We start from the raw sequence: 13,120 nt of genomic DNA, 5'->3' as shown, positions 1-13,120 counted from the left end.
ATAAAAAGGTACTCTCCCATCTCCATCTTAAATGGACAATTCCTTACTCTGAGATTATACCATCCACTCCTGGACTCTTCCACAAAGGGAAGAACCTCTCCACATCTGCCCTGTCAAGCCCCCAAATAATTCAGCTAGTGATTTCTGTGTTGTCTTGTTAATACATGGACCATCTAATATGATTCAGTGTTCCTATCGGTCTGTGCAGTTCCTAAACACTATTTATATCTGTCATAACTCGTATCGGACAGAAGGGGGCCATTCGGCCCATTTTGTTAATGCTGACCTAAAGACCCCCAGACGTGCTTTCTCATTACATCTTCCCATCGCCCTGCAGTTTGCAGTACTTATGGTGCAGATCCAGGTACTTTTTGAAAGAGTTTAGGATCTCTTCCTCCATCACCAACTCAGACACCCAGAATTCCAGGCACCCACCACCTTCTGTGTAAAACGTTTCCCTTCACGTCCCCTTTAATCCTTCTGCCACTTAACTTGAATCTATGAGGCCTGGTTTTTGAAATGTCTGCAAAGAGGCAAAAGGTTCCTTCTGTCTACTCTATCTCTCCCCTCTCAATTTTGTATGCTTCAATCATGTTGCCCGTTGGACTTCTCTGTTCCAAGGAAAACAGCCCCAACCTCTCCAATCTCTCATCGTTCAAATCTCCGGCCCTGGCAACATCTAGTAAATCTCCGCTGCACTTTCTCTTAAGAGCAATTACGTCCTTGTTGTAATACAGTGACCAGAATTGCACACAACTCCAGTTGTGTTCTCGCCAGTGTGTTATACAGTTCACGTTTATATCCCTACTTTTGTATTCTATAGCTCTGCCAACAAAGGAGAGCGTTGTATATGACTTTTTACAACTGTATCTAGCTTTACTGCTACCTTTTTAGGGACCTGAGCACTTGCACACCAAGATCTCTCACTATAATCCCATTTATTGTGTATTCCCTTTTACTGTTTGACCTCCCTAAATGCATTATCCCACACTTTTATCAGAGTTGAACTCCATCAGCTACCTTCCTTCCCACATCACCAACTCATTATATCATTTTGGAACTTGCAGGTCTCCTCTGCATTATACATTACACAGCCAATTTTTTTTTTTTTTTGTCATCTTTTAAATTTCCCAATTGTGCCGCCCACATTGAAGTCCAAATTGTTAATGTGAATCAAACAGCAGGGGTCCCAACCGAGCCCTCCAAAACACCATTTGAAACAGTTTCTAGTCAAAAGGGCTGACGTGTCTATCTGTGTCTTTAGTTCATACGTCTCGTTTGTAATACTACTTGAAGCATTGAAGTATAAGTATCTCAACCCTTTCAATTTCATTTGGAAGCTTTCGAACCCTCGTTTCTTTTGTCTTCCTGAGTCACTATCTGTGTCACCTACTAATGTTTTAACCTCCCATTTTCTGATCTGAATATGACCCATCCAAGCCTACACTTTTTGGTGTCCGTCTCCCTGCCATACTAGTTTAAAACCTCACCAACAGAACTAGCAAAAGTCCCATGGAGGATATTTGTCCCAGCTCTGCCCAGGTGCAATCTCAGATTTGTACAAGTCCCACCTACTCCAGAAACGTTTGTAATGCCTCAAGTATCTAAACCCATCCCTGGTAACAATTTCTGCAGCCACACATTCATCTGATCTATCCTCTTATTCCTGCTGTCACTAGAACATGGCACTAGGAGTAATCCTGAGATTATTACATTTGAGGTCCTGTATTTTATCTCCTAACTTCCTATATTCACCTTTCAGCTCCTCATTCCTTTGTTTACGTATGTCTACCATAATCACTGGCTGTTCAGCCTCTCCAGAATGACCTGCAGTTGTTCCATGACGACATCCCTGACCCTGGCACTAGGGAGGCAACATAAAATCCTGGATTCCTGTCTGCAGCCACAGAATCGCCTGTCCTTTCCCCTTACTATTGAATCCCCTATCACAATAGCCATACTACTTGTTTATCTCCCCTTCTGTGCAGCCCCAGCCACCAATAGTCCCACGAATTTGGCTGATGCTGCTTTCCCCTGAGAAGCCATCCTCCCCCAACAGGAGGGAAATGACCACTGAGGTCTCCTGCACTTTCTTCCAGAGCCTTTTACTTTGCCTGATGGTCACTCATTCCCTGTGTAATCCTCACCTGTGTTGTCACCATCTCACTAAACATGTCATCTATGACTTTCTAAGCATCGTGGATTAGTGAGTCTGTCCACAGCTCCAGCTCTAAAAAGTGGTTAGCTAGTAGCTGCAGCTAGACTTAATTCTTGTAAATGTTGTACTGGAAGCATCTCTTATTTCCCACGTTGCGCAAGAGGGGCGCATCTGGGTATGAGGTCTCCTGTCGCGATTTCTCTCTAGTTTAAGCTGGTTACTTCCTTTTAAGAGAATTTAATTAGACTAGGGAACCTTCCTTTGTTTCAAATATTTCTATTATAATCGAAAATCCTCACTTTTACTTAAGCTAATATATTATATTTTAAAAACTATAAAAAATCTCTGCAGGCATCACTTACCAGTTGGCTATCTCCATGGGGCCTATGTCACTTTCTGAACTGTCTAGATGGAGCACTGCACTCAGTCTTTCAACCTCACCTGCTCCCTGTCTCATTTAACTCCCCGTTTTACCCAATTCCAAAGCGCACTCATTTAGCCAAGCAGTGCTCATAGTGCAGCTTCTGGCCCAGGCTCCCTCTCTTGTCAAGTTGGAGATAATGTTATGTTTAAGCAGAAGAAATCCTAGGTTCCAACTTGTATTCGGAATCTCTTAAATGCTATTTGTGGTGTTTGTAGGGCTTGGAATATTGTGAAGAGCGTTACACTCAAGATCTGACCTATGAAGCATTTTCTTCAAGGACTAGAAATACCAATGCTCGGCTGCTGGGCTGTCAAACTGTAGAGAAATTTAGGAATCATGGTGATAGAGAAGAAAGTGTGAGTGAAGGTGAGTTTACAGTCACATTATTTAGAAATTATGTGGAAATTTCTCAAGTTTTGGAACTTGGAAATGTTGTTCACTTTTTGGTCTGTTACTATCTAGTGTTGTGATGAACTGGATTTTTAGCATTCTCATGAGAATACAAAGTTTCAAACACATCTTGCACTGTAAAGGACAAAAATAATTGAGGAAATTGTAGTTTAGGCTGATTTACATGTAAAATACTAAGTGATGTCCTTTTGCTTACAGGCAGCTCACCAGACACCAGTGTGTCAATTTTCAGTTGGCAGGTGAATACATATGGGCAGCGGAAACCCTCCACCTATTTGGGCATATTTGATATCAATCGTTGGTATCATGCACAGATGCCTGATTCACTAAGGTTAGAGATTTGAATTTCCTTATTTTTCTATTCATAACTAATAATAAAATTACCATTGAACAAGCATAAAGCACTAAATTGACTGGCTAATTCGGAGGGTGTGAGGAATTGATCACAAGTGGATACTGTTCGGATAGTGATTTGTAAGAGTAGAGGTAGCTTTTGTGCATCTGGCTGTTAGCTCAGTAGCGAACATAAAGAAGGAAGAAGTGTTCCATTTCCTACCACTAATATCCGTCAGATGGAGCACAGAAATTGGAAACATTAAGTGTTTCCACAAAATACCCCAAGCTATACGTAGAAGATCCCTTATTAATATTGAACATGCACAAGAGTGAGAAAGTGAGTTTGTCTACCTTTGAGATCAAAGTGTAGCAATGATGCTAAATAGAAAACTGAGATATGCACTCTGGCTATTCAAAGGTCTGATGTACTAAACAGAAAAGATCAATTCAGAGGATAACACGCTATATTCTAGTAAGCGATCCAGCTCTTAGAAGATTAGTACCTCGTTCAGCAGTCGTGGGTTTTTGTACAGGATATGATGGATTGATTGAGATGCTGCATCTATATTTTGCCTGCATGCTTATTTCAAAATGCAGAAAAATAGTTGCAGATTGTACAAAAGTAAACTAGTGCAGATGCTGGAAACCTGAAATAAAATCAAAAATTCTGTAAATATATATCAAGTCAGGCAGCATCTGGAGAGGACAGTTAGTGTTTCAGGTCAATGACCTTTTCAGCAGAACAGGTACTGATTATTGCTAAATATGATTGTTATTTTCATTTCATGGTTTCTAATTTCCAGAGCAGGAGAGCAACTTCATAACTGCCCCTATTTTGCAATATGGTCTCTCGATGCTGTTGTGTGCATGACCTTTCCGTTTTATCTGCTGGATATCTTGGTACACGAAAGAAGCCTCAGCCGTGGAGTTCCTCCTTCTTATCCACCACCAGAGCAGTTCTTTAACCCTAGTACCTACAATTTTGGTGAGTGTATACATGTGGCTGAAGTCCTTTTATAGTGAATGTAATGTTTTTGTAATAAAATGGCAGTGAAAATAAAAATTGATCAAACTAGTAACCATCAGTCACCTTTTAAGGTATAAAATGTAGGCCATTTGTGAGCATTGAGTGTCTGTATAATTAATAAAGGTCAGTGTCTGATTTCAGTTTTTGATGAGCTGATCTTAGCTGGGGTAATAGTAGGGAAGCTCCTGATCTCTCATAATTCAGTAGACTGTTGAAATGTGATTTCAAGTTTCATCATGATGTTTTGGCGACACTTAGTTAACTGAGAATCATCTGTACCCTTGGAGTCATATCTCATTAAAGAGCTAACAGAATAAGTTAAAATTGGAGCTTTTGTATTTCTAAACATTTCCATTGCATCTGGAAACATGCCATTTTAAATGTATGTGGAAATTTAAGAAGCAGCAAAGGCAGGAGAGAGAGACAGTCCGATGGGAGCTATTACTTCACATGAAGATTCTGTCTCTCCCATGTTGAGTGCTCCAGCTCTTCTAATCATAGGTTCCCTCTCTACCTTTCTCTGCCCCCCAGAGACAGAGAATCAAGGTTTGGAGGAGCTGGAAGGAAGAGAGAGAGAATCTGTGATTGGAAGAGCTGGAACAGTTACTCCGAGCAACAAGTCTAATCCATTCCTGTCACACGTTCCAGCTGAAGGAGAAGCATTTTCTAGGGTTGTACTAGAATGGAGGTCAAGGCTGTCTGTTAGCGTCAGAGCCCAGCCCAGGAACCTTCTTCCCCTTTTAAAGGGAATCTGTAAGCTGACATTAGAAAACAGAACTATGATCATCCTAAGCTCCCAACAGGGTTTGACAGTGTGGGCCATGAGGGAGTGCAGAACCAGAGTGTTGGTGGATTATAGTGGATCGGTGCCAGGTTCTGGTCATGGTAGCATGACCATTAAGTGGCCTGTGGGGTCCCAGTGTGTCTCGGTGTTAATATAAGAAAGGCTGGGTTGTTGAGTGAACGAGTTGGGATTGTGAAGAGGAGCCGCCGACAACTAAAGTGGTGGGAAAGAAGGTTGAGGTGCAAGCAGTTGGGATAAGATATGGTGGGGAAGGAGTGTTGAATTGTCTGTATGGTGATAGGAAGAAGTTAATTACGAAGTGTAGGGGGAAAGAGGGCTTTACTGAGACTTCTGTCAATAGCAAATGTGCCAGAACCCAAAATGTATAGAATAATGTTTTAGTCAAGTACTTTATATTTATGTTTGTATTGATGTCATATTATCTCTTGATTTATGTGCAAACTTGCATTTCTATCAGATATTACTATGCTGTTTTGTTTTTGCTCACGTTAATTTTCAGAAGTTTTTTAAAATCCATGGTATGTGGGCATTACTAGTAAGGCCATTGTTAGTTTCCCATCCCTAGTTGTCAGAAAATAGTTGAGTTTAGATAGCTTCATGACACATGCTATTTAATCTGTGAAGCACTGCCTTCACAATCCAGCAAAGTTATTAGTTTGGGTCTTGTCCTGCAGTATGCACAAATGGTTTGGAATGCTGAAATGCAAATGTCATATAAGCAATTTGATAGAAATGCATTGGTACGGTGCCTTGATGTAATAGAAAGTCAGCAAAATGATAACTAATGTTCCTATCCTAATAATTCCATGAATTTGAAGTTGCCTGAAGGTATTTATATTTACTACAGCTAATGGCTGCTGTGATTATATGATTACTTGTCAGAAAAATAAAAATCTGATCTTTGTTCGAGCAGGCCACTCTAAGACCGTTAGACAGGGACCGAAGGTAAACCATTCGGCCCATCAAGTGTGCCACGCCATTCAAATATGATCATAGTTATTCTGATAATCCTCAAATCCACTTTTCGGTCTTTCCTTAACTCTTGATTCCCTTGCTGATTTAAAAAGTCTGTTTATCTTGGCTTTGATTATTTTAATCAACCCAGCCTCGCCAGCCCTCCACAGGAAAGAATTCCACAGGTTCACTGCTGAGAGAAGAAATTCTTGTCCATCTCTGTCTTAAATATGCAACTCCTTTCTCTGAGAATAGCCCTCTGGTTTTAACTGTCCCACAAGAGAAAAGAACCTCTCCATCTACCTTGTCAATTCCCCTAAGAATCCTGTATGTTTCAGTGAAATCGCCTCTGATTCTTCTAAACTCCCAACCTCACCTTGTAAGAAAATTCTTCCACACATGGCATCGACCTAGTAAACCTTCTCAGGTCTGCTTCCAATGCCAGAATAACTTTCCTTGGATAAGGTGTCCAAGACTATTCACGGTATTTGAATTGTGGTCTGACTAATGTCTTCTATAGCTTTAGCAAGACTTGCCAATTTTTATACTCCATTCCCTTTTGAAATAAAGGCCAGTATTCTATTTTCCTTCCTTATTACTTAGTTTTTGAACTTTAACAATAAGAATTTTTTGTCTTTAAACATCATTGTCTTGTTATGGACGAGACCAAATCACTTCAAAATATATCAAGAAGATAGACCCTGGACCCTAACTTTTTATTTTATTTAACGGCAAGTGTAAGGTGTTGTAGTCCATGTGTGATTCGATTGATCCACTACTAGGCTTTAGGCAAAACATATTTAATACGAACTAAAGAAAAAAGAATTGGCATAACTTTAACTCTATTGAAATACTTAATAAAATAATATATTATTTAACTACCAATCGTCAATTGTTCCAATGTAGCAGCATCCCAAAAACACCTTTGGTAAAGGCAAATTCAGCAAAACTCATTTTCTTCATGTTATCTCCTCCATTCCAGGAGAAAGGAACACTGAAATAAACAATCTAGCAGCAAACTGAGAACTCAAGCTTTTTGTTGTAACAGAGAGCTGTTACTTCAGCTTCAACAGCCATCTTCAAATCCCAGCTGAAAGCAAAACTAAAACCCAGGTCTGAGCGCCTGATCCACCCACTCATGCTTCTTTATCTGATTTTTTTTTTAAAAAACTTGAGGATCTCAAGGCTATTTACCCATTGGTTCTGAAGCAGAAATTCTGCCACCACTGTGGCAACACCTGTGCACGAGAAAAAGCACAGAACAAACCGCTCTTAAAAGCACAGTACCATCACAACCTCCCTTTTTAAGATGTTCCTTAAAATCAAACTTTTTGGCCAAGGTTTTCATAATTAGTTTTAATATTTCTAAGTGCCTTGGTGTTAAATTTAATCTGACAAATGCTTCTGTTAAAAATTAGGACATCTTACTAGATTTATAAGTGCTTTTTCAATGAACCTTTTATGGTATATTTAGCTTGGAGTTTGAGGGAGTCAATTGATTCTCACCCCGATACTTTTACATTGTTTCAACCGTGCAATGAGGAGCATTTTTTTTTAACTTGGAGATTAAGCTGAAGACGTTGTGCTTGAACTGAACATAAATGTTTTGTATTTTGAAATATTTGTTTTTCTTTTACAGATGCAACTTGCTTGATAAATTCAGGGCTTGTGCATATAACATGCTCTGGGTTTCAAAAAGAGGTGAGATTTTATAAGAACTGTAGATATTTAAATGTCACAGGAATAGGATTGGGCCCTTCAGTGAGATCATGACTGATCTGTGGCCTAAGTCCATATACCTGCCCTTTGCCGACATCCTCTTAATACCTTTGCTTAACGAAAAACAATCTATCTCCACTTTAAAAGGTCTGGAACACTCTCTTCCACAAACAGCAGTTGACACTAGCTCAGGTGTTAATTTTAAACCTGAGATAGATTGTTTTTTGTTAAGGCTCTGCCTCCTCGTTCTAGAATTTCCAAGCAGTGGAAATAGTTTATATTTATTTTCCCTATCTTTTCCTGGTATATCTTGAAGACTTTGATCACCCTTTAAGTTTTAAAGAAAACACTTCATTTAACTGAGATAATTATAAACTTACCAAACAAATAAAGCTCTCATGGAGAGACTAAGTGCCTGAGGACAGTGGGAGAAAAGGAGTAAACTTGAGAAAAAAAATGTGTAACATCCTGTGACCTAAATCCTTTTGGACTTGATGAAAATGTATTTTGTTGATTGATTTGACTATAACCACATCTTTTCAAGAAAGATAGTGTGTTTAACCTTGACAACAGTGTTTTTGGTCTGAGATCGTACATTTGATGACCTTCAATTACCCTGTTTGTCATTTGGATTGCAGTAGTGAATTTGCACTGTTTGAGTATAATTGATTTGAACTCTAACTTCTTAATCGAGACATTGGCCATTCTTAACATTTGCAATTTGCAGCCAGGGAACTGACCTTTTATTTTTACAATCTGCTCAGCTAGATCTAGGCTTCATTTCATTGTACCATCACTTCAATAAATCCACAATTCAGTGACATCATTTTGCTACACTGCTATTTACATGGTGTTTTCTTTGTGAGATGCCGATTCTAGATTGCTTAATAGGCAGCAGAGAGTAGGAATAAATGGATCTGTTTTGGTTTGAAAAGCTGCAACCGGTTGAGTACATCACAGGGATCAGTGTTGGTGACCTCCACTATTTGTAAGCCATTTCATTGACTTGGATGAAGGGACTCCATGTATGGTAGCTAAGTTTACCTATGACCCCAATGTATGTATCAAAGAAAGTTTTCAAGAGGAGTGAAGGAGGATACAAACGGATAAAGAATAAGTGAGTCGGCAGAAATTTGACAAAATAATGTGGGGAAATCGGTCTGTAAGAAAATCCTTTTGCTTGGTGTGATTTTTATCATTATCGTAAATTTTAATATGCTAAGAACTTGGTGAAGAATTGTTTTATCACAACATTACTGATATCTAGTTTTGTTTTCTAGACATTGAATTACTTGAAGAAGGCTGGTCCTTTTCTCAGTGAAGCTATACCTGATGGTTATAGTCGTTGCCTGATGGCTGGCCTTCTCTCTCCAAGGCTTGCAGATGTACAGCCTTCTTGTCTATCACAAGTAAGTTGAGAATGAACGTAATATAAAATGTTCTGATGAATATTAAAAGTGAAGAAAAGGCCTCATTGTATAATGTTCTCCAAATATCATTTATGTTGTACACTGAATTTCTGTGGATTTTTATTTTAGTTTTGTCTTCTTTTAAATCCATTTTTTGGATTAAGTGGTCAACCGCTGGTATTGCCAGACACAACTGACAGTGATCATTCCCCTGGAACTCTGTACGTTTTCATTCCAAGAATGGGCTTTAATTGCAGATGGCTCGGATAAGGAGCATCCGGATTCCTAATGGCCTCCATGCTCCTTCTTTTGGCTGCTGGCAGATATGCTACTGCTTTTTTTTAGGTCTTCCAAGCTAATTGCTTCTGTGAGAAAAAGCACATGACTCAAGATTGCCTTCTGGAAAACTATCCCCATGGTATTACTTTGATCTGTTAAGTATGTGAATACTTTAAGAATTTCCTATGTTTACCAGATACTTTTCAAACTGAGGGATTAAGTGCACAGATTACATCTTTTAACAAAGACACAGCAATTTTCTTCAGAGTTACTATCGTTTAATCTCCAGCTAAACACTTTTTTTTTTATGGCTGTCTCCTTTCTATTGGTGAAAATACATATGGTCCATAACTTGGTAACCTGGTGACTTCTGAATTCGAGTTTCAATCGCCTTCCTTTTGCCTATCAATTTCTCCAAAATTGAATGTTTATATGCAATTATATATTTGTAATGCACCCTAGTAACACCTAAGGAGAGAAGAAAAATTCTCATTTAAGTCAAATGTGATGGTGCCTGTTCTCTAAATGAGTCCTGTTCAACTAGTAGCATTAACTCTGCTTCTTTCACCTCAGATGCTGCCTAGTTTACTGTATTTCCTGCATCTTTTGTTTTTTTTTTTATATTTCCAGGAGCTGCAGTATTTTGATTTTATTTACTTCAGGTTTTTGACTGACAGATCTTCAAATTGTGTGGTATTGAAAACTTAAGAATTGTGAGCCTTGCAATCAAATTAAATCTGCATCTCACAGCATTCAAACTGATACCTTCTTCCACATCTATGTAAAATGCACACTGGATGGAAAGATGATTATTGTGTCTTTTACAAGGAATGACTACTTTATTGACAAAAGGAACAAGACAAAATATTTTAACAACAAAAATGCTCTGCATTAATTGCCATTTACAGGAAACTTTCTAAACCTTCCAAATGTCTCTAAGAGTTCTGACTGCATCAGAGCTTTAGGTTCTGGAAGTATGGAGCTATCTACAGAACTCGAACCATAAACAATCTAGGCAAGGTCAAACAAAGTGCCAACTAAGGCAAGCTCTCTAAATTTAATTTTGTGTGATGTACTTATTGATTAGTTATGAAATTACTGAGTTGTAGATTACAACTTTTTAGTGAAGATACATTTTATAGAGAACATTAAAGACTGCGCACTTCAGGGTTAAGCAAGTGAATGTATTGAGCCACACACCACGTTGGTGGGTATTTCATTGCTGTTCTTTCCTCTGACCAATTCTGCGAATAAGCTTTTTTTTTGTCAATTCTGTCAGTTGACTAAGGCACAAACATGAAAGCAGCAATGATCAAATAATTCAGGGCCAGTTTGATCTCCCAACTAAATTTATCATATCTTTAGTCTTAGCAATTATTTGATGAGATGTTAGAAGTTCACTTCTTTGAGGATGTGCTAATCAATATGTTTCAGTGGAGTTTTGCAGCAATGAAGTGGAGGTGACAAAGTTCACATAATTCCTTTTATCCCTCAACATGCTTCCTGTAAGACTCCATTCCATTCTCCCAGTTCCTCTGTCTCTGTTGCATCTGTTTTGATGCCATCGGTGATGCCACCAACACGGTGGCACAGTGGTTAGCACTGCTGCCTCACAGCGCCAGGGACCTGGGTTCAATTCCAGCCTCGGGCGACTGTCTGTGTGGAGTTTGCACATTCTCCCCGTGTCTGCGTGGGTTTCCTCCGGGTGCTCCGGTTTCCTCCCACAGTCCAAAAATGTGCAGGTTAGGCGGATTGGCCATGCTAAATTGCCCGTAGTGTTCAGGGAGGTAGAGGGTGTATATTAGGTGGGTCATAGGGGGATGGATCTGGGTGGGATGCTCTGAGGTTCGGTGTGGACTTGTTGGGCCGAAGGGCCTGTTTCCACACTGTAGGAATTCTAATTCTAATTCTAATCTTCAATGAGGGGGTCTCTGAAATGTCCACCTGCTTCCTCAACTGAGGATTCCCGGGCACTGAGATTATCAGGGCTGCCAACTGGGTCCAGCCCACCTCCTGCACTTTGTCCCGTGCTTTGTCTCTCACCCTCTGTTCCCTCCCACAGCATCAATAGGGTCCCCCTTGTCTTCACCTACCATTCCACTGGCAGCCACATCCAGAGGTTCATTTACACCATTTCCATCATCTCCGTCAGGATGCGACCACCGAACACATGTGTCTGTCCTCTCCCTTGTCAGCCTTCTGCAAGGACCATTCCCTCTGGTAAATTCCCTCTGCTGCTTGGCCTGCTGTGTTCATCCAGCTCTACACCTTGTTATCCCTCTGGGATGCCCTGGTCCACTCCCAACCTGTCTTCACGTGCCCATGGTATCTTCCCCAGCAATCGCAGAACGTGTAACACCTGTCCGTTTACTTCCTCCTTAACCAGTGCCCAAGGCCCCAAGCAGAATTTCGAGGTGAACCAGCACTTCACCTGCACTTCACTCAATCTAGTCTACTATATTCCCTGCTCACACTGTGGTCCCCTCTTAATTGGGGAAACAAGGTGCAGACTGGGTGAACGCTTCACAGAATACCTAGGTTCTGGTCACAAGAAAGACCCCGAATTTCCAGTTGCTTGCCACTTCCTACATACCACCCTGTTCTCTGGATCTTTGTCTCAGGTTTACTGCAATGCTCCAGTGAAACTCAATACGAGATGAAGAGCAGCACTTCATTTTCTGCTTGGAAACCTGGGGCCTTCAGAACTTATTATCGAGTTCAACAATTTATAGGGCTTGAACACCTTTCCCCGTTGTTAGCCACTATTGTCCCCATTAGCTGCTGTTCATTTCCCCAGACTGGCCTCTTAACCATTCCTATGTCCAACTGTTGTTCTCTCTCTTTTGGGCTCTATCTCCAACTATCATTTGCTCCAACCCACCCCACCTTCTGTATTAAAAGCTATTCTTTTCCTAGCTACCATCAGTTCTGAAGAAGTGTCTCTGGACCTAAAATGTTAACTCTAGTTTCTTTCCACAGATTCTACCAGATCTGAGATTTTCCAACAATTTCTGTTTTTGTTTCAGATTTCCAGCATCTGCAGTTCTCTTCATTTTTTCTTTACTCTTATCCCTCTTAGCCAATAATGATTTACTCAGTGTATGTCTCATTAATTCTAAGATCTGTGAAATAGACTTCTGACTTGCAGATTATATGTCCTTTCTGAGTTGCTTTTAAAGAGTACTTGTGAACCTTGTAGTTAACCCATATAATGTCCGTTGTGCACCTTATCAGTGCAATGATTCATTAAATTTGAGGTTTATTTTGCTAAGTTACTTTATATATGAGGTCCATTTTCATTTCATCGGGACTTTGTAGATGTTCCTATGGAAATAGAAATTTAAAGCTCAGATATCTGGAGTGTTAACTTAATTATAACACTTTCTTCTTCTAAGGAAGAGAAACTTGAAGCAATTTTGTCAGCAGCTGTGGAATCTAGTTCCTTGGGATTAATAACTGGATGCATCAAACAATGGACAGCAGAAGGTAAGCCTGAAGTTAAAATCTGTTGAAAATAATCCTGTTTTAACCTGGTTACATTCCTGGTCATTTTAAAGTTTTGCATTGGTTTCACAATTTGATTTGAGCTTATGTGACA

General features: G+C 39.8%; 1 protein-coding gene across 1 annotated transcript in view; it reads left to right on the top strand.

Annotated features, from left to right (window-relative positions):
* ahctf1 (AT hook containing transcription factor 1) overlaps positions 1-13,120 on the top strand; it is an 81,450-nt gene that overhangs the window by 18,272 nt on the left and 50,058 nt on the right. The window contains exons 8-13 of the mRNA XM_048600780.1: positions 2,798-2,948; positions 3,192-3,324; positions 4,133-4,314; positions 7,755-7,816; positions 9,115-9,243; positions 12,918-13,008. Of these exons, the coding sequence (XP_048456737.1) occupies positions 2,798-2,948; positions 3,192-3,324; positions 4,133-4,314; positions 7,755-7,816; positions 9,115-9,243; positions 12,918-13,008 (748 nt within the window). The remainder of the gene's footprint in view (positions 1-2,797; positions 2,949-3,191; positions 3,325-4,132; positions 4,315-7,754; positions 7,817-9,114; positions 9,244-12,917; positions 13,009-13,120) is intronic.

The sequence above is a fragment of the Rhincodon typus genome, chromosome 9 (assembly GCF_021869965.1).
Source record: "Rhincodon typus isolate 14 chromosome 9, sRhiTyp1.1, whole genome shotgun sequence".
In the NCBI taxonomy this organism is placed as follows: domain Eukaryota; kingdom Metazoa; phylum Chordata; class Chondrichthyes; order Orectolobiformes; family Rhincodontidae; genus Rhincodon; species Rhincodon typus.
Note: the sequence above shows the minus strand (reverse complement) of the source record. Positions and strands in the feature narration are given on the sequence as shown.